Source organism: Aptenodytes forsteri, unplaced genomic scaffold (assembly GCF_000699145.1).
Source record: "Aptenodytes forsteri isolate BGI_AS27 unplaced genomic scaffold, ASM69914v1 Scaffold1, whole genome shotgun sequence".
In the NCBI taxonomy this organism is placed as follows: Eukaryota; Metazoa; Chordata; class Aves; order Sphenisciformes; family Spheniscidae; genus Aptenodytes; species Aptenodytes forsteri.
In genome coordinates this window covers 131,829-154,706 of record NW_008795035.1, presented here as the reverse complement: position 1 = coordinate 154,706, position 22,878 = coordinate 131,829, and the positions used below count along the sequence as shown (strand labels likewise).

The window sequence follows — 22,878 nt, the reverse complement described above, 5'->3', positions numbered from 1 at the left end:
TGAGCCATATTAGAGACAATCCATTCAACCTTACCTGGTGCTAGTCTCGTTACTAGAAATACAAATTAATTTATTGGTAATTGATAAAGTAACTCTAGGATTTGACCTCTCTGGAAGGATGAAAGGATCAGGTCATAGGCCAGATGAGTTGTTCTGAAAACTTTGTTTTCGCTTCCACGCATTTTATGGTTATTGCATTATGCTTCTAAATGTAAAAGTAAAGAGATTAACAAAGTTTTTTTTTTTTTTGATGAAAGACTGGAGACTTTCATACAGTCTTCACAGGTTGGGTTTCTGAAGTCAAAAGAAACCGTTAAGGAATATTATTTAATGTACTTATCAGTCTTTTTCACATTGGCCTGGATCTTCACTTGGGGTAAATAACTTGAAAGCAATCGATTTATAGAATAACAGCATATTTTCATATCTGCTGCTGAAGAGACAGCACATCAGGAAGGTAAGGAGGCAGCTACTTAAGTATAAAATTGAAGATATAAATAAGAGGCCATATTCATGATCAAGTCTTGTACAACAAAATAGTGTCTTAAAAGACAAGAAAGAAGTATCAAAGAGGGCTCCCAATTGCCATCTTTTGTATTTGCAGTGGAATTGGCATGTCTTTCAGAAATCAAAATAATATTTGGGGATTACTGATATTGTGGAAACAGAAATGGAACAAAATGCTGAAGTACTGTGTGCTCCCAAATTAAGCCCTGTGGAGTCCTCGGGTCAGTATGTGAATCTAATTATTTTCCTTTCAAAGCATTTGTTCTAAGTAAATAAAAGTTGGGAAAAATGTAAATTCTAACCCTGCCTGAATTTCCAGAGCTTAAACTCATAGATAGATATTAATCATTTTAGTAAAGAAAAGTCTAGAAATGGAGGGAAAAGGATAGAAATAGGGAAAAATCCTCTATTAATTCGGTATTCTTATCTCTGTGTGTGCTACACTCATAAACTGAGCAAAATAATGCTTTCTGGAAAACCTATTTTCAAATTGTAAGGCAATGACACGGCATTATAACCTGCTTACTGTACCTAGGACATGATAGGATAAATCTTTTTTTTCCAAAATACTAAGTAAATACTCTTGTTCATGCAGAAATTGGTCTTACACTATTAGAAAGTGAACAAAGACAAACCTTGTGAGTTAACTCAAGAAAAAAAGACTGCTATGTTGATTTAGGAATGCAGTTCATAAGTTTAATGATCAAAATATATAATTTTTTGGTAATGCTAGGTAAATATGGGGGGTTTTAAAGCAAAAAGAATGGCTGCCCAAATAAGAATAGAAGAACAATAAAAATGGCATATGGTATCTGTTCAAAAATTAACTGATTATTGTAAGGAAGGGATTTGTGGGGAGGAGTATCTCTGTGCTTGCACAGTCTTTTTTCATTTTTTCTTTCATTAGGCTAATTTTTAGTACCAAAAATTAATTCACTGAGCAACTTACAATTATAATTTAATAGATGATGGTGTTATTAATGCTTTGAAGAGCAAAAAATAAAGGAATACTCTTTCAACTTAAATATATATAGCATATCATCAGTCTTCGTATGTCATAAAAAGAACCTTAGCACTTTTTTTTTTTTTTTTTAGCTTAATTTGCAATTTACTGTTAGGAGAAGCGGCTTTCTGGCCTCAGTTATCTCAAACTGAGTTATGTCAGCTATCTCATTATCTCAGCCCAGAGATAATGTGCATTGATAATACTGTTCTAGTTTCCATTTTTGTCTTTGCAAGCACTGTAAACCCACAGGCACTCTACAAAGTGAAACTACCACCCGATATGACCTGTGCGGCATTTGTCAAGTTTTGGTTGAGACTGCAGTGGCTACAGCGTTGATTTCCACATACCTGACATTATGCACTTGTCTCTGCACCTTTCATTTGTCAGTATGACTTTCAAGCCTTTTTTGACACCTATGAACCTTGAAACTCTTCACACTGGAGCATGAGTAGCAGGTGAACTACTTTAAGGTTTACATCTCTAAAGAACAGGGTATTAGGTGTCCAACTGAATCTGTAAAACCCTGTTTACTCATTATTTTTCTATATTCGATTCCATCCAACAATGATATGTTCATATTAGTGGTTTTGCATGCAAAATTTACCATTTATGGGCAAAAGCAAAAAAATATAAAAACTCAGAAAGGTTAGGGTCAGGTGTCCTTGTTTCCTTAAAATGTCTGTTAGCTTTCATGGAGCTTTTAGTCCTTTGTAGCTGCTGCTGCAGATAACATTTTACTGGGAGACACAACTAAAAAAAAAAAAAATCACAGTAATTGTCACAATAGCAGGAAATATTAACAGATTTTAGCACTTGCTGATAAATTGATTAAGATCCTTGGTGAAATCATGAATATGCTTTTAAACAATTAAGACAATAGAGATTTCTTTGGAACATATAGTATGAAATAATTCACTTGGAAAGATGCAAATTTCATGTAAGTATGCAAGGATGAGAAGGTCAGAACCTCTTAAATTGACACTAACTGCCCATTTAGGATTAAAACAATATAAAACTTTTCAGCCTGATGACTTCAAATTCTTTGTTTTGCTCCTACAGATATTTTTTTCCCTGTAACAGTCAGTAGCTGACAACACAGAAAAGTAAATAATGACTTTGTTATGTTAAGTACGTTTATGTTTCATCTCCTGCAAAAATCTTGAGAATCAGAAGGTGAAATGTGTAGACTAACATGCAATGGGCATGTATGGACTGTAGGTCTGCTTTGTCACAGATGGATATGCTTAGGATAAAGCATTTAGTATATATGTATGTATGTGAACTGAAATATATATATTGCATATATTTGGCAACACTCCAAAAATGCAGGGAGAATAGATTCTACTTGCAGTTCCCAACACTCCCTGTATTGAGTGGAGCAATACTGCATGTCATCAAGTAGTCACAGTGTTTTCCTGAAAAACATTGTTTGCTTTTACTAATTAGCCATTAATGGGAGCTTTATACATCAATCTTGAGACCTAGAACTGTAATATAGATTGCAAAATGCCTTGCAAAGCGTTTGAACAAAACACTGGTTTTAAATGTGTGTGGCAAATATATCTTTTCTTTGTAGCTTAAGTGCATTAGTTCATCAACCACTGTCTTGTATAAAATTTTAGGGAAAATTCTTCATTTTGGGAGGAAGAAGGGAAGAATCTGTCCTAATTTTTCTGAACTCAGCTTTGGGATTGGAAACATAATATAATACCTGCAATAGTTTACATAGTCAGCATGGCATCGAAGTGGTAAACGTATTTTGTTCCAACTCTAGTTGTAGCAGTAGATCAGGAATTATCTTTTGTTTAAAGTATTTATGCTAATTTAGCTTTTTTTTTAAATGAAAGAAGGAAGGGAGCACTCAAATTATCAGTGTAAGTGGGACAGCAAAAAGAGGGGTGCTGTCTTGTAAGCAGGCCTTGATGAACAGCTGTCAGTAGTGGCTACACTGGTGCAACACTGGTGCAACTGCTTGCAGAGTGAAGATCTGCCTCCACCTTAGGGTTTGCAGGAAGCACTACTGGTGTAGTGGTTTACTGCTGTATCATTCATAGGAGTGCATAAAGAGAACTGTGGGTACAGCTGTTCTGCCCCAAAGGAAATCGGCTTTTGAAGGATGAAATTTACTCCCCATCTTCAAGGGCAGTACTTTTCTCTTCCATCCTCTTCCTTTCACAGTCCAGGAAATCCTAATGTGGCCACTCAAGGATGACACACACATTTTCTGCATATCCACGGTAAAACAGGTCAAAACTGGAATCAAAAAAGATAATCACCATGGAAACTTCCATGGAATTTCTAATAATTTCCCAAAGCACAATCATAATTTCAGGCACAATTACAATGCAGTGCTAATCCAAAACTTCATATTCTAGGATCTTCTCTTTTAAAACTTTAACAAAATTCCCCCTTCCCTTAGAAAGAATATGTTCTTTACTTGTGCTGTAAACCATGCCTTGATTTTAGAGATCTTTTTTAGGTAAAGAATTAAAACTGATTCCACTCCCCACAACCTAAAACAACCCTGCAAATATGTATATTCAGTTTTGACGTATAAATACTTGAGATCATGAAGACCAAAATTAAAATTTTGTATCTTTTTTGCTCCCACAAGACTTAAATTTTTACCTTTGGAAAGAAGCTCTGTAGTAAAGATGATGACAATTATCTCAACTTCTATAATCGTAAATCTAGCTACACATGCCAAGTGTTATTTTTAAAAGTTTGTGTAAGAATTTTACTTAAAATTGTATGTCTGTAACTGAGGCCTCTCAGATAATTTGCCTCTCTGAATGACCATATTTGTTTTTCATTTTAGCAATACTTCCATGCTGGAGGAAGTGGGCTGAAAAAGAATTTCCTGGAAAAGAGCCCTGACCTACAGTCCCTGAGATATGCTCTTAGCCTTTACACACAAACTACTGACGCCTTGATAAAGAAGTTTATAGACACTCAGACGTCTCAAAGTAAGTGATCTGTAAGAGAGAGATAAGTACGTCAAATTGTATTTTAAATGTTTTAAATGATTGGTTGCCAATCACATTCTCCAAACACTGTGGTATTTTAGAGTTTATTGTCACAAATTTGCCCATGTGATGTTATCCCATATCAACTGCTGTTGTCAATCAGTGGAGCTTATCTGAGGGCTGTGCATTTATCAGCTTGTCACTTTACATGAAGAATAGGTCCCATAGCTCTATATGAACACTGAATATCAGGGTTATTTATAGGAGCACTCCACACACAAACAGGGTTGTAGAGGCCATACCAGAGTGCATATTATAACTGCAGAAACAGAGTAAATTCACAGAGTACATTGGCAGCTCTAGATACTTTCAGAGGTGGAGGATATTAATTACTAATCACAAATAACTGCAAAAAGCATGACATAATCCCAAAAGGAAACCTTAAGGGATAAGAACAATAAATTGTGAGCAACATGTCCTTAATGTAGCACACTGATTCCACATTACAGCAGCCACACTTCTCCTTCTAGCAGGTCATCTGTGGATTCAAAAGGAATAGAAGGTTTCTGTAGGCTAAAATACAGCATTATTTTCCCTGTCTAGACTTTTTTCCTTTGTGCATTTCAGAATTCAGATTCAACCATCCTGCAAACCATCCTGCTGAAAATGTCACGTCATTTTTTATGACTCCTTATCAAAATTCAAAATTTTGATACTTTCCCAAAAGCAAACTAAGGCAGAGAACATGCACACGTATGATTTTAGGTGTACTTTGAATCTGGACATCAGCAACACTGAAACCACTTTTTCCTGCTCTAGAATGCACCAAAAAAAATGAAACACAAAGTCCTCTTCGTTTAAAATATATATACCATTCATTAATGACATAGGCAAAGATTCCTTCTATTTTCAAAAAGAAGCTATTTCTTACCATTTTTCTTATCGCCCTAGGACAGTGTTTTCATACTTCTACAGTACATACAGGAACTGATTTTATATAGATAATGTGCGTTATATTCCAAGCTGAACGGTTTCTTCATTCTAGAAACTGCAAATTTTTGCATAATAGTAGTCTTTACTAGATTTCTTCTGAATGTAATGGGCATTTGTAAAAATGGCCTGTCCGCCACTTAGTATCTATGGGAAGGAATACAATTTGCTGATCTATAAAGAATTACCCTGCTCCCACTCATGACAATTGGAAAAGTTTTAATTGGACAGTTAAGCTGGAAATCAGTTGCTTTTACCTCTGAAGTACAGTATGTTACTCACAGAAGAAAAAGCATGAAACACTAGTTTTGCAGCTTGCCCCAAGATTAATTCCAAGGAATTATTTCCTAGGCAGCTTCCATATGAGACTGAGGATCTCTGTTAATAATTCATACATCGCAAGTGAGAAAATTGCTATAAAACTGTAATATAAAAGGAATTGATTCTTCCCACAAAAAAAAAAGATTAACAATACAGATTTAGGCAGAAAATTATTAATTACTAGTATATTTTGCTTTTGCTTATGCATACTTTCATTGTAACTTCAGGAGAAAAAAATTATCCAGGTTGTAGCCATAAGCAGAGATCTTTTATAAATCCTGAACCACAAACTTGAATTTTCTGATTTTCATCACGATTTCAGCCTGAGGTCTGTGTTCATTTCTGTGCACACATTAGCATGCCTATATTTGCACACCAGTATTACCAGAAGTGTAGCCACTGGGAATGAAAGTTAAGGCAAAGTGACTCATAGCTTTTCATCACCCTTTAATGTCTTATTTAAAAGAACTAAAAAGCTCATCTATTATGACCTCCAGCCTTACAACTGTAGCTGCATCATTAGCATTTAGTTAAAATGACCCTGTTTGCAAATCAGAAACTTTCTCTAAAGTATAATAAGATTTATATCTGCCCTCATATTTGTGCAGGTAACCAAGCCATAATCAATAGACAGTTGGATGCAAACGCAAAGCAATGGCAAAAAGAATACTTCAAATCTAAAGAAAATAGCTTATTGAATAACAACTATGACTGTAGATAAAAGTGGATGCTCAGTTTTCCTGTAATGACTACTAGAATCAGACAATAATCAGGCTTACTTTTAAACACAGGTGAAGATACTTTTTCTTTTGCCATGATTAAACTGCAGTGTTTCTAAGAAACTGAAGGGCAAAAATTTGTTTGATTGGTGTGAGGAGGAGGAGTTATTTTCCCCCCATAGGAAGCATGATAGCTATGTAAAAGTGTGTGTTATGGTCCTTGATACTTCCTGTATTCATGTACATGCAGGGTCAAATTCAGTAGGAATAACCAAATTATCCAAGAACATGCTTTTGCACCATTTCTAAACAAGGATGATTGCTTGAACCAGAGTTTTGACTCCCAGCCTTTGTGCCTGCACATTCTTAAAGAGCTTCCTGGAAACAAAGCAATTTGCATAGGCAATATTAATAAAAACACTCCTAACTTTTAAAATGATGACTCAATCTCAGGGATTCATAGTTTTTCATGTGGTGGTTTCAATACACTAAATACTTGAAAGCTAAACTCTTATTGCCATTTTCAAATACAGCAGGAGACTATATTGTTATGGACATATGCTTTAAAAGCAAATTATCACACAGTCAGGACTGATGCAGTTAACCACAGTCAGGACTAATGCAGTTAACTGCCATAATCTTACTCTGATGATTTTTCCTTTTCAAAGCACTGCTACAGACTCTCAAGACTGTTTTCGAAACAGACAAGTGCTTGAATAAGTAAATGACAATGCTGAGCATAAACCAGCAGTAACTTTTTGAATAACTGATGACATTGCTTTTTTTTTGCCTTTTTTCTCCCTATAATGATTTGCCATTTAAAGGGAATACGATGATGAAAGTTATAAATTCAATCCTTCCTCAGTGTTCTGAAAACAAATCTGTAACCACACTATGAAAATGAAAGATAAAAGAAAAATGTTGTCTGTATCAACTTTATTTATTAGACAATACAGAGATCAGACTAGCATACTTAGTGACATAGCTTTAGGTTCTGTCATATGCTATCATATTAAACACCTGTCTTTCTGCCTGGCACAGGAGGAGAGAGAGGTTTCCCTTCTCTGATTACATCCCTACTATTCCCAGATCTGCCACGCACTTTCAGCTTGTTTGGAAATTAAATACTGCCAAGACTCTGATCATTACAGATTTTAACATTGGTATCAATATGATAGTAAGGGGGAAGATTATCTGTGTTTGTCCCTTAGTATAGAAAAAGGAATTTTATTTCCAGAAAAATAAGCAAAACATGCCAGCACTTGATTTATTTTAATCCCAAGCCACAAATGTAAAACTTGTAGAGCAGCATTCTCTTTTGCGAATAAATTATCAGTATTGTTTGGTAGGAAAACTTTTACAATTTTACATACAATGAATTATAAACTGGTAACGAAATTTAGTTCCACTTATCTGAAGGTCACATGTAATATTAACCAGAAGGTGTCCAGGTGATTCTGCAGTGCCTGTGCTAAGCACATTCTTCTGGATCAGTGTTTTCTTCTTATTCAACCATACACCAGTGTTAGCGCTGCCAAGAACCATTTCGTGGAGCAGGTCGCTTTTAGAGTCTCTAAAATGGACATTGATATAGACCTAAAGGATTTTGAAAAACCTGAAGGCAGTTTAGTGAAGAGAACTGCATTTCAAAGCCTGAGTGGCTAGTATCTTACACACTATATGGTCATTGATACCCCTGCAAAGAGCATATAAAACACAGCCAACTGAGAATCTCATAGCATCAGTACGCCATGACCAAGCAGATCCCCTGAGGTTCAGATCTCTGATTGATTCTGTTTCCTTTGGTCTTTTGTCAGCTGTAAACTGTCACTTTTAGATTGGTACTACTAATAATATACATTAGCTTGTACTGTAAAAGTGATCTTTCTTCTCCTCTAAATTCAGCTGCAGGATAACATTTTTGCATAAATTCAGACTAACATGGATTGTTTTCAACATTTTTTTGTGACCAAACAATTGTTTGTGCACACTACACTTGTGCCAAGCATGAATCAATTGTAAAATAGTAGCACACTGCCAAGCCTTACCTATAAAACCCTGCTCAGTTGCAGGGACTTGGGGGTTCAGTGCTGTATGGCTAAAACACACCATGGCTGGCTAACAGCTGGATGGCAGCCAGCAAGCCAGCACAGAATATCATCAAGGAAAGCTCAATGGTTTCTGCAAAAACCATGTATTTGTACATTGATGTATTTATACAAGTTGTCAACCTACATCAACTCTAGTCAAAAAGGTCAAATTTCAGTTCAGGCAGGACAAGCTAATTTTAACTCAACTTGAGCTAAATTCAACCACATTTTCTCAATCAAGACAAAACTATAAAAGCCAAAGGACAAACTCTTTCTGTATTTCTGTATTTCAGAAGAGAACGAACAGAGTCAGAACACTGAAGTAAAACTACATCCATATCCATTGGCCTACTGTACAAACTTTCCTACTCTATGGTGTATTTGACTTACTGTAACTCAAAGCTCACCAGTCCCAGTGATGCTTCTTAAAATTTGTTCCTAAAAAAAGAGAGAATTTTCAGCCTGGCAGTCACCTTTTTATTGAATTACTTTATACCTTCACCTTTTAGACTACTTAAAGGATATCAAAATTAAAAGGAGATTTATGGCTGTGGTTTAGTTTACTGAAGATTTAAGACAGTGACTAATTTCATAAACTGTAGCCTCTGTTTTGAATGTTTACATTTGGTTAGCATCAACTCTAATAACATTTGGACAAATATGATTTTAGTTTTAGCAAACTACATAAAAAGGCAGCACCTCAAACATTACAGTGTCCTGAATTTGCTCTAATTTATTACTACTCATTTCTCCGAAGTAAATGCCACTGTTGCATCTAAAATGGTTACTTATTGGAAATAGAGAAATGTCTTTTCTTATAAATTTACAGCAGCTTAGTTTTATAAACCTCATTAGAGAATGCTACTGTTATTGTGAGGTATACAACATAGCAATCTATAGTGGTGGGACTGCAATATATTTTTTAGCTTGACTTTAAAGAGTTTGTATTACTTAAGCAGAAAAAAAATCAATACTCATCTAGCAACATGGAGGCTCATATTATAATCCCTACTTGTGCGTTTAAATGGCTACAGAAAAGGCTATTCTTTCACATCAACTGATTTGTATCGAATTTCTTCGTTCTTATGCTGGACAATTGAAAGCTAAAAGGGGAAGAAGCATCTGAAAACAAGAAAAGATAATAAGCAGAATTAAAAACATTTACCTAATGAGAATGAGTAACTATAACAGTAACTCCATACTCATCTTGTGAAGCCAACATAGGGAAGGAAATTACATGATCAAAAATGAAGATAAATTCTTTTCAGCTGCCAAGACAAAATTCAATTCTGTGTTCCTTTGCAACCTGTAATGGCACAAGGCAAAGCAGAACTTCACTATCTTCTATCTTCTTAAATATATGGAATCAGATTGAAATACTAAACTGATAGTTAACTTAGAAAACAGTGAACGTACTATGGTTTGGGCAAGCAGATAGATGACATCAGACTATAGAAAATAAAAATCATTTAGCATGATTATAAGTGAAAACAGAAAGATTTTTTTCCCTGCTCTTTTGCATGTCAAAACTGTTGTATTATTAACTGTCATATTTTGAAAGCTATACCTGTATTCTATCATCAACTTTAAGTCCTACAGAGCATTTCCAGTGCTCACATAACCTATACTTCAGACAGAATTTAACTTAAGAAATAATCCCTGTTTCATCCACTGTAGTTTCAAATTGAGGTCAGTGTCATGTGTTACACAACCTTAGTTCATGAAAGAAAAAAAATAGACCAGCATTATAAGCTGCAGAAATCAGCGTACAATTGCAAGGACTGTATAGTAGCGAACAACAGAAAACCTAAGAACAATGAAGAAACTTGCAGAATTACACCTAATAGAAGTATTCTAGCATATGCTAATATCAAAATAAATGCATTCGGAATAGTGGCAGAAAATAAATATTTTAAAACTTCACAGATAAAAAAAACCAGACTGCTGCTGAAGAATAAGGTTTTTACAGAATGTTCACTTAAGAGGCTGTCACAATAGAAAATTTCTTTGGCTACTACTTAAATGAAATAGTATACAATTTATTTCTAATTTAGGTGCTTTATTACAGTTTCTCTTAAGTCTTCAAGAAAATGAACACAAGCTACTGGTATCCATCAGTTATATGACATCAGTTTTAAAAAATAACAACTTAATGGTATCAGTGGAGCATTCACTACATACATAAACCTCTTAACTTGAGAGGCTATACTTGCCTGTATGTTGCTTCGTTAAAACACTGGACTATATATATATACACACACCTGTATATACACATACACACATACATATATATGGATGGATGGATGGTGTTAATTGGATACTCACCTCCCAGATCAAAGCTGGCTCATGCCTGGTTTCTTACCATACGGCCATACAAGCAGCTACAGAGAACAGAGGGTCACAGCGGGGTTCTGCAATTGCCAGCCCTCATCATGTGAAGCATGGCTTACGCTAGGTAGAGATGAAGGGGAAAGCCTTAACTGGGGATTCCACCCTGACACTCAAACCAGTACTTTCTACTCACACCATAATATTCTGCTTTTATATTATGCTCTCTGAATTCCTCATATCACTCTCTCTGACATTACAGAAATTCAAATAGGAGAGAATGTATTTTGATAGTGTGGCTTTGTACAATTGAGAGGCTTACAGATGCTGCAGAATCTTCTGTCAACCTTAATACCTTCACACCAAGTGATCCTTAAGATAAATGATTTATGTTTTCTAATCAAATACAAACATTCTCAGTCTTTTCAATGCTTTCATGGCAGCCTGGTGAAAGAATGGTTGCTGAAAGTCAGCCATCAGGTAACTGAACTTGGCTCTCAGAATCCCCCAAGACAAACAATTAGCAACTTCTTAAAGCAAAGCATGTGTTGCAGTTAGCATGGTTATCATTACTAAAAGGAGGTTTCCCTTCCTTTTCTCTAACACACATACAGAAGAGATCATTTAGCTTACTACATCCACCTCTTAACAATTTAGCTTTAACTTACTCTTTGTATTAAATGAAGATGTTAAAACATGCACTCAAGATTTTCCTCTAAATTATAGACCCTCAGGATCGTGTGAAGAATAGCTTGATTAGTCACCCTGATCTTTTGTCTCCTAATAAATTAGCAGATGAACCCCAGACAAATATATGTATTTTATTGACATCGTTAATCAGAAGATGACAAATGTTTGTCTGAATTAAAATGTTGATTTCATAGCTTGTGTAATTCCTGGACACTGGGCACTGTGAAAGCTTGAATATTTGTTCAACTTTTTCATTCTTATGTCCAATATAGAAAATAAAGTCAAAGCATAGGTCCGGTATTTAAATAAATGGTCAGATTTATTCTGAAGAAGCTAGCTAGCAAATGTGGTAGGATAGGGTTACCACAGGGCAATGTTGCCAGTTCAGCTGGTTTTATTGCCTGGCTCACAGTGCTTAGTGCACTTTTCTAAGTCTCAGGTACTAAAATCATGTCATGCATGACGATTAGTTTGCAGGTAGTAGCTGTTTTTCTTTTAAACTAGATTTCTAATCCTCAAAGAGGTAAAGAAGATCTTGAAATCCTGAATCCTAAAAGCCAGAGTAAAAGAAAGAGAAAAAAAAAAGTAAACCTCCATAGATTTAGGAACTTTTAATACAGCTATAAAGATTGTTTCAGAGCCTAGCTTATTATCTTTGACTACTTTGGGGCAAAAATAAAGACACTTGCAAAAACTTTATGGCTTATTATCTTTGACTACTTTGGGGCAAAAACTGCAAAAGACACTTGCAACAACTTTATGAGTGCCTGGATGAGAGGAGGAGAAAGTCAAGAAGCTACAAAAGTCCAGGAAGAAGACAGTCTTTAAAAGAGCATCTAGCCCCAGAACTATAAAAATATAAGAACCCTAGACATTAGAAGGAGGCACTGTAGACATACAAAGACTTAATCAAATAAGTATAAAGTAAAGGGAAAGGCTAAAAAAACTCGGTAAGAAAGAATCACTTCCATTTGGTATGGAAGTTGGCAAAATCAGAGAGCGCAAGTAGGGCAGAAAGGAACAATGTGAATAATCTAAAGTTGATTATAGATCCATGCCAACTGGAAGAAGAGGAGATACCAACATGGTAATATGAACCCAAGGAATGAGCAAATTATGAAATTCCAAGATTAACAAAACAAAAAACCCAAATTTTTGTCAAATATCATCTTACCTTTTTTTTATTATTATTATTATTAATATTATTATATAAGCACTGATTGGTTCAGTACAAAACACATTAATATTTAAAGTCAGAGGGGTGTTCGGTAAATGTCAGATTCCTTTTCTGTTTAATGAAGTACTCCCTTTGCATAAATTAAAATATTTAATTCATGTTTACCTTCTCAACCTAGGGGTCATTTCAGCCCTTCAATAAATGTAAGGAACCATGAATGTATGGAAAACTGGAATATAATTGTGTGAAGAAAAAAAAATAGTAAAAACAAATAAAGGACTTCTGACAATATATTTTTATATATTCAATAAATTCTGACATTCGGTGCTTTCCTTTCAAAGCAAATAATATATTATTATGTTGTAATAACTGCAGATAGTATAAAAGCCTTTCAAATACAAATAGGAACTCTGTTTTCAAACACCTGAGCACAGACACTGAGCTCTTTTGGACACTGCATAGACTGTTTAATAGATTCCAGCTACACCAGAAATTGGATCAATTCTCTCCTCAGAGACACATAACTTCTCACATTAGGAGGGGGATATAGTCCATTTCCAAGTTCTCTGGAACCTGAGCTGAAAAAGACCATGAATCTAGATCCACATCAGGTTTTGGACACCCAGCTGATGGTTTTGGTGACAAAGTCCAAACCTGATTTTTCTACTGAATTTTGCCTGAATTTCCAAAAAGCTCCAGTTTTGACTATGCCTCCTTGTCTCATATCTCAACTCTCTCTCTCTCTCTTATGCATACATTCTGACAACTTAACCCTATACTTAAGGCTCAGCAGATCTATAAACTGGACAGCAGGCAGAGGAAGAAAACAATCCACCTTGTTAACTGCTGAGATTTCTTTTTTTGAATAAAACAGAATTTTTTAAATAATTTTGAATAAAATAGTTTTCCAAACAAGTCCTATGAACTTTGCAAATGCAATGCAAGTTTGGGGAAAGGCTCATAGAGACAATGGAAGGTGTAAGAACATCTGCATATTGTCCTCATAAATATTTTGAAAAAAAGTGAGTCTTACTTTTACAATATGACTGTATAGTTAGAAGTCTCCCTGCAAGCACCACTAAACAAGAATGGACACTGCACAGACCACAAACGCTTTAACAATTAATGCTTCTGGTTTTCAACAGTGGGGGAAAAAAAAAAAGAAAAAGACAAGAAAAAAGAATTAAATCTGTTGTTATTGAAAGCTGTAATTGTTATTGGATGAAACAAGAAGAATGTGTCCCTAGCTGAAGAACAATAAAAACATTCCATTATTCTCTTTTGCTACTAGATGACTTTGCAGCATAAAAAAAAAGCCTTGTTTTGCAAGCATGCCCTTAATATTGTGCTCTCTCTGACACATAATTTGGTACTGTCTTTTATTCTTTATGTTGTGAGAAACAGAGCCTCAAATAAAGCCTCCTCCAGATTTAAGGGTTTTACATGAAGCTACCAGCAGGAAGATATGATGAATACCAACAGATCTTAAAGCAGTTTCTAAAGAAAGAATTGCTATCATAAGATAGAACATAAGATAGTTGATGGTCCATATCATGAAATGATATGTTAACCTAAGGATTATACAACCATTTTCAAACTTTGTACTACAGGCACAGAGCAGATGAAAGAGAAGGCTTGCATGGCTGAGTGCAGGGACCGATTTTTTCTTTTAGGATTCAGTACTATGTATTTCTGTCCGACTGTTTTACACCATCAAATTATTGTTTTTTCACCGCTCAGATTTCAAGGCTGCTATGTTTCACTTTCTTATAGCTACCAAATTTTGCCATACTGAACTGTAAATAGAAGAGATTGCAAGATTGATGATAACATTTGGCTAAATACAATACCAGATAAAAACTAACTTTGTTAACAGATAGGTCAGGCAATACCTTTTCAGACACAGAAATTTTATCTCCCATAAATACTTCTGTATGAGAATTTACATCATTATGTAAACTTTCCTATGTTTATATTAGAATATCTAAATAGTGCAAACTTTGGGCATAGCTATAGTGCTGGTTTTAGTAATTACGTACACAAAGTCTGCTATCTTAAGTACTCATAGCAGCATAACCATGGTGGTTGGAGCCTTTTCAGACACAGAAATTTTATCTCCCATAAATACTTCTGTATGAGAATTTACATCATTATGTAAACTTTCCTATGTTTATATTAGAATATCTAAATAGTGCAAACTTTGGGCATAGCTATAGTGCTGGTTTTAGTAATTACGTACACAAAGTCTGCTATCTTAAGTACTCATAGCAGCATAACCATGGTGGTTGGAGAGTCAGAGCTAAGACTAAAGAACAGTCCAATGATTAGCTCAGCTTCTCAAATGTGTTTTGCGGCTCTTATTGAGGTCCATGCTGCATACCAATGCTCCCAGTAGCCCCCAAAACAAACTAGTCTTAATATTTTCCTTTTTTTTTTTTCCAAGAAATTATGAAAGCATCCCAGTTTTCATGCCCCAACTTCCAGAGCAGCTGGAAAGTACACACCATCAGAGGTACTGCTCCTGCTATTTCAAGGTCTTAAATTCTATTCTTAAATTTTATGCTAGCTCATTTTCTGTGAAGCCCATTTATTTCTGCTGGGCTCTTTTTTCATGCAAACCTAGAAGTTAGTTTCCAAAGTCGTCCTAATAGGAAAACTGTTTTAAAACTTGCCCCAACTTCCAGAGCAGCTGGAAAGTACACACCATCAGAGGTACTGCTCCTGCTATTTCAAGGTCTTAAATTCTATTCTTAAATTTTATGCTAGCTCATTTTCTGTGAAGCCCATTTATTTCTGCTGGGCTCTTTTTTCATGCAAACCTAGAAGTTAGTTTCCAAAGTCGTCCTAATAGGAAAACTGTTTTAAAATTTTTTGCTGCTAAAGGATTCAAGCAGGACAAAGGACCCCTTTCACAGAAATGTACTTTTGTACATAATCACAGACTGATTCAGTAGGAGTCTCTTGCATTTAGCAGGAATATTATTCTAGAGAATATATTTTTACAAAATATACGACTCATTTTTCCACTTGTATTTTCTGCTATTTTCTCTTACCAGAGTCCTCAAGTTCACACTTCTCCTTACCTACTAAGGAATAGAAGACAGAAGAATTAGTTTCTGTGTGCATATGTAGCCAATATGACTATCATGACTAAGAAACATTTGACTAGGTCCTTGGTCCAAAAATGGCTCTCTTCTGTCAAGATCATTAGGGCTATAACAACTATCACATTGATGACATTCCAGGTGCTAAATAAGGAAGGAATTAAAGCCTGACTGTTTTGGACTTTTTGTCCACTGAGGAGCAAGCATCTTTGGTCAGAGGAAATATTTTTTTCTCCTTTACAGTTTGTTTGCTGCAGTAGAATGACTGCAGTTTAAATGCAAGTGATCACTTTAAAACCCACCTATGAGGATGCTGTATTTTGATTCATATAAATAACCTAAGAAATAAAATCTAAAGAGGAGTTTAGAGTGGAAGCAGTAATAGTTAAGCAACCATAAGGTTTTCAAACATAAAGCAGAGTTATTTGTAAGGTTGTTAAGCTTCTAATGAGTTATATTACAATAGCAGAAGAAAATTGCAATCATCCTCTGCAGCACAGGGCTAGATATCTGTTGTCAGTTAAACCGACTTGTTAAATGTGGTAGGATAAACGGACCTTTCTATAGAGCAATGAGAATCACTGATTCCTGCTGTGGCTTTACAAGAACTGGTAGCAAGAAAGAAAACAAAACAGCAGAAATAGACAAATCAGAGACTTTAAAATGAAGTGCCGTAGGTCTTGAATGTCAACAAAAGCTGCTATAAGCAAATACTGAATGTCCTAGAATTGTATCTCTAGTTTGTTCAGCAGGTCAGAGAGAGAGAGAGAGAGAGAAAGCAAATGCAAGATGGATGGGGTGGTAACTGAAAGAAACCAAGCTTATATTCTAGACTCCACTAGAAGTTGTCTCTGCTGGCTGAAACATTCTGCTGCAGGAAGTTTCCTCAGCAATAGTGAAATGTAGGGTCATTTTAATGTCAGCTGTTTTCAGTATAAAACTGTGTGATGTTTTACATAGATTTCTTTATAACCGTATCAAACAGTACTATACATACAGGACTAATCCCACTATATATTTGCGGTACTGCTTAGAGCACTGTTGTGAATTATCAACTACTAGGAAAAGGAAAGCAAAAGATCAGTTAGGAGACCTTTGCAAGGATATACTTTGTATAGTTAATAAAAAAGTTGGAGAAACAGAACAAGACATATCCTGTAGATTCACAGATTTTGTCTTGGTAAGATCTAATGTGTCATTATTACAGGTTAACACAGTACGCTCCGTTATTACCATCACCCACAGGTTGCTGCATAAGCTACCTAGTGAAAATGCTAATTGTTTTCTTTTAAAACATTCCTGATTTCTCCTAAAGGGGTTTTGGTTTGGGTTTTTTTAAGCTAAAGGCTAAAACAAGTAATTGATGCTGGCTGAAATTTCCAGTGATATTCAGGATCAGCATGACTCACCTTCCACTGCAGTCAGTGGTAGATTATTATTAATTTTGAGTGGGAGAGAGTTTGAGAACTTGTCATACTCCCTCTCAGTACATTCAGTTTATCCTACCCATTCAGTGTCCCTGTGATTTAGAAGTTGCAAATTCCTGGATCTCTTCTCCTGTCCAGCTTGGCAATGAAAGCTTTTTAATCAGAACAAAAGATTAGCGACTTAGAGTTACAGTATGTTCAACTCAGACTTCATAGCCGAAGATGGCTGTATGTGGAATCAAAAGCATCATTCATAAAAAGGTCCACCACCACAAAAAGAACCTGTTACGGTTTAATTCCGTGCAGTATGTAACAATTTGAAAAGGTGGAATTTCACAATATGAAAGAACAAGACAGATTAATGCTCTAGAAGCTCCAGTCTCTACTCTCTCTGATTTACTTTACAGCATCAGAAAGCAAGTGAGAATAACCCATATAAAACTATATATTATATATAGTATTGGAGTATTAGCCCAGGTAAGCTGCCTTCTGAATTTTAGGTGTAAAAAACAAGGTGTTGTCTTCATTTAATTCAAGTTAAGTAGTCCAAATAAATACAAGGGAAGGTGTTTTAACACAAGTTTTCACGCAGTGGGTTAAATGTAACTGCATTAAAAACACCACAGTTTGTATAATGAAAATTACACCTTTTTTAAAATCTTGTTTTTCTGGACAGAATAATTTTACATAGCACTTTGCACTCCAAACAATTTTTTTTTTTTAAACTGGGGTGCACATGCAAACAAAGTTTGACGAAACCACCAACTTTTGCATTTCAAGATGCAAACACACCTAATGACAACAAGAATGGAAGGTTCCAGATGAAAGGGGGGTTTTTATTTTACTGAGGCAGTTTACATAGACGTTTGCAATTGTTAGGTACTTTTGTGGCAAAATCAATTATGAATCTGTAACTGATTCCCACTTAAATGTGAAATATATGTCAGAAATTTCTAAGTGTTTCTGACAGAAAATATCTCTCACCTTCTTTCACTGTCTATTTCTCTTGAGGTATTGAGAAGCCAAGCGTGCTAACCTACTGATTATTATTTCAGGTCAAACCACTAATAATTCAGTTGGTGAGATATCTATACAGGTGGATGTCTCTACACATCCTGGAACTGGTGAGCATAAAGTCATTGTAAAAGGTAAGTTTCAAATAGCTAGTTTTAAAAAGAAAGCAACAACAAAGTCGAAAATCCCCAAGCACTACATCCTAAGTAAAACATACCAATAATGAAATAACAAATGTTAAGTATTACAGTACTTGTAAAGCTATGAGTATGCTTCAGGTGATGAGGAACGTACTTTTTCCTTGCTCAACATCAGCAGAAGTTAAGATTATGCAGGTAAGTACTGTCTGTGCTTCTCTGTGTAGACAGTTAAAATTTATTATACGAAGTTATGGAGTTATAAATTCAAATGTGCCAAATTAGACTTCTGAATTGCTTGCATATAATGAAATTTTCCAAATGCTGTAGCAAAGCTGGGTGGTGAATGACTGCACCAAGACTTAAAAAGTTCCATTTTTAACAAAATGCCTTTGTTCTGCACAACCTGAATTCCAGAGAAAACCCAGTATCATTTATATTAGTATAAGCTGATATTTTAATTACAGTGAAGGCAGCAGACAAAAGAGCTATTAATGTAAAGTATTTGTAAAATATAAGTTTATCTTTGCTACTGTTGTAACTGAAAGTAGTCAGACATCTTACTTGGCAGGGAACAGGCAAAGCTCCTCCTAGGCTTGCCCAGGTATTGGTATCCTATAGGAAAGCTCTCAGGTCACCTTTCATTGGCTATACAAAGTCGTACCAGATAATTAATTTGAGCTCTTCTAATGGAATTTTATTTAACTTCATTTCTTTTATTTCTTTATAGTTGTAGCAATTAATAATCTAAACTGGCAAACAACAGCTATGTTCCGGCCATTTGTGGAAGTTTGCATATTAGGTCCTAACCTAAGTGATAAGAAAAGAAGACATGGAACCAAGACAAAGAGCAACACCTGGTCACCAAAATACAATGAAACTTTCCAATTGTAAGTCTTTTTTGTCTGTTAATTGCATATTTTATGCAAATTTTTTTAGAACTTCTTGCAGTTAGACCAGTAAGAACATTAAAAAAACATCCTAAGGCCACTATACACATCAGAGTCCATAGATAGAGACACCACTTCAAAACTTTTAGTAATTTGTATCTTTGTTTTATATGAAGATGAATGACAACCAGTAAGCTTTCAGTCTTACAAAAGCTGGTTAAAATGTACAATTCATTTCCCTACACAGGAATAACTGTTTATAGACCTAGGAATCTATTTGCCTAAGTAGTTATCTGGACTGAAGCATTAATTATTACTGCTAGATATCTGGGCCTTTATGACTGTTGAGATATCTAAATATGTAAAGGGTTGTGTATGTGTTAATGGTATTATTTATCTCTATTATTTAATCCTTAAAGCAATAAGAAAATTTCATCTAACCTGGAGTTTTAAATTTAAATTCTCACAGCACCTCTCACCTGTTTACTCCTCCTCCCCTTTCATAACTGAGACCAATTAATTTTCCTCCCCTTACCCGCCAACCCTGACTAGGACAGAGTTCACTTTCTCAGTGTCTGACCACAAAGCTCCTTTTGAGGCTTGCTGCCAGTGATTTTCTTTATTTTTTGCAGTTGATTTAAGTATGTTGTTATGATAGTTGTGGAACTAGTTGAACATTTTAGATACTTTCTAGGGAAAGGTAACAGTGTTTATTTCAGATATTGAGGGAATGATGAATTCTCTGTTTCTGTTCAGGTCAGTGGGAACAGAAGCTACATCATCAGTAGCATCTGAAAGGTTAGCTGTGTAGAAGGTTTAAAACTAAATGACATTCTGTCGCAACAAAATGGAACTACAAAAATTAAACTACCACTATCACTTTAATTTTTACGAGATTTCTAGAGTACGTTCATTCCTTAGGGGAATTAAACTGAACTCCTCGTTCTAAATTCATATTTTTAATCCATGCAGTATTTTGAGTAACGAAGATAAGCCAGGAGCCTACGAACTTCACCTCTCAGTGAAAGATTACTGCTTTGCTAGGGAAGATCGCATTATAGGAATGACAGTTATTCAGCTGCAAAACATAGCAGAGAAAGGTAGCTGTGCATCTTGGTACCCCTTGTTGAGAAACATCTCTGTAGATGAAACTGGGTTAACAATTCTTAGAATACTTTCTCAGAGGACCAATGATGAAGTTGCTAAAGAATTTGTAAGGCTTAAATCAGAAACAAGATCGGCTGAAGAAATAGCCTAAAATACCCACGTAATGCAAGATTGTCACAGCCAAGAACATAGATACAATGCTGTTGTCCGAATAGTGCATGCATGTGCAATTCTGTGGGAATGTTTAACTAACTATGTTTTCAGTGTTTGCCAGTACTTACGTACTATATTTGCAAGGTATGTCAAGGAGCTGTATATCTTTTATACATATTTTGGTCTTTGGTAAAGTAATTGTTCCAATGAAGTGCCAAAACTAAGATTAAGAGTAAATGTTTCATCATATCTTTTTAAATGTTGATTTCACCTCATCACAATTCCTTTATTTTTTAACATTTATTAATAAATAATTAGCTTTTTTAATTGATTAATAGGTTGTCTCTGTTAAACTACTCTGTTGCTTATTCTAAATTAAGTTACCTCCCTTACTATTTATTTTAAAAATGATGTACCTAGTTTTCTTCAAACTATCATTTTATGCAAGCCTCATTTTAGGTATCTTACTGATAACTTTTTCTATCATTACTACAGATGCAGTTACTTATAGAAAGTGTTTGTAATTTTATAATTACCAATATAAAGTAATGATTTTTGCATAAAAACTGAAAAAGGATGGAAATATTTTATGCTAATCTTTTTCCAACCTTTCATAAATATCACTGTGAAGAAATGCTGTTAAAGCAAGTTCTCAAGAAGCTGTGCTTATCAGAGTTTGTTACTGAAGTTTGATATCTTGAGATAACTTTGTTCTTCAAAACTGCCAAGGTAATATCATATTTGTATTAAAAGAGTAAGTCAGTATCTGTAGAAAAAGACTGCCATACAGTACAGTATATGTGCTTTTAAAAAAATCATTTTTTAAAATGATATGGTACTGTACAAGGGTTAGTAGTTTGGAATATGTAATGCCGGTTTGTGGTTCGTTTCTAGAAATTGTTTATGAAAAGAAAAGATGCTGTTAGCATTTTCACTCAGAGTTATTAACGTTGCTTTACATACTTAGCTGTAACATCAGTTAAGTGCTTTATTTCTTTATTTTTTTTAGAAAAGTTCAACAGTTTGTACTTATGCAACATTACTATGTATTGCACTAAAGCAGTGTCCTGTAAATATATTTAGTGAGAAATTGTAAAATAAAGTATGAAGAAACTGCTTTCTAGTTTTGTCATTTTATATTATTTATGTACCTATAGCTTTTATGTGCATGGGAAGCCCATGCAGTGGGCTTACAATATAGCTTTATAATATATCAAAGTACGATTTCCAGTGTCTAGCATTTGGCTCTTTTGTAAGTGTATGATTTGATATGTCAGTGTCCTAAAAAACTATAATAAATGAGGTAGGCATACATATATAAAAAATATAATGTTCTGTAATAACACACATAATACACACAATGTTCTGTAATAATACACATATTTGTCATTGGTTTGGGTTACAAGTGTTTCTAATAACACAGGTTAGAGTTTTCAGCTTTGCTTAGGGAAAAAATAAATAAGAGGAAGGGAGGACATATAGCTAGTATGTCAATGCCAGTCTTTTAAAAATGTAAACCAGATTCTTTCCAGAATTTCCTTTTGTGAGATATTTAGATGAGATTTTAAGGATGACTTTCAACACCCTCAATCCTCTTGCTTGAATACTAAAAAGTAGATTTGCCATAAGTATATTTAGACATTTAGAGAAGATCTGCACAGCCTTCAGAGAGTTAACAATACTTCACTAAGATCATAGCGGGAGGGGATGGAACCCAAGTTATCTTATTAGTGTATATCCTGCTGATAGTTATGCATGGCAGAATACTTTATGGCAGAGGGAGATTTTGATGGGTACCTTTTTTAACCCACCACTTCAGAAAGCCATTTCTCCATGTGAAAAGTTATGCTGATAATTTCACATTTCAAAAAGTAGTTCATTAATTTAGACATTAAGTGACTCCTTAAACAATTCTGAGAATGTAACTTTAATAATACCTACTAAATATAGGTTGCATGTAATCGCAAATACTTGCAAAACTCTCCCAAGGATTTAGAGACCCAAAATCAACCTTGAAACTAATCCAAACCTTTAATGTTTCAGATGTATTTTGTGTGTTGTGGTATACTTAAAAGTAAAATCCAGGTGTAGCTCCAGTAATTGCAACAAAATTAAAGAGGATTTTATCTGAGTCTATATAATACTGCCTCCTGAGAAGTTTCTGTTTGTATGTGCAAGTCATACTGCTTCCTAACTGTATTTTTGCAAGGTATAGCCCAAAGTGTCTACAGTGGATGACACTTAAAACACAG

General features: G+C 34.8%; 1 protein-coding gene across 1 annotated transcript in view; it reads left to right on the top strand.

The window, feature by feature from the left end:
• UNC13C (unc-13 homolog C) overlaps positions 1 to 21,743 on the top strand; it is a 183,298-nt gene extending 161,555 nt beyond the window's left edge. The window contains 4 exon segments of the mRNA XM_009276596.2: positions 4,332 to 4,479; positions 18,381 to 18,473; positions 19,207 to 19,366; positions 20,339 to 21,743. Coding sequence (XP_009274871.1) covers positions 4,332 to 4,479; positions 18,381 to 18,473; positions 19,207 to 19,366; positions 20,339 to 20,624 — 687 coding nt within the window. The 3' untranslated portion in view covers positions 20,625 to 21,743.
• The last annotated feature ends 1,135 nt before the right edge of the window (positions 21,744 to 22,878 follow it).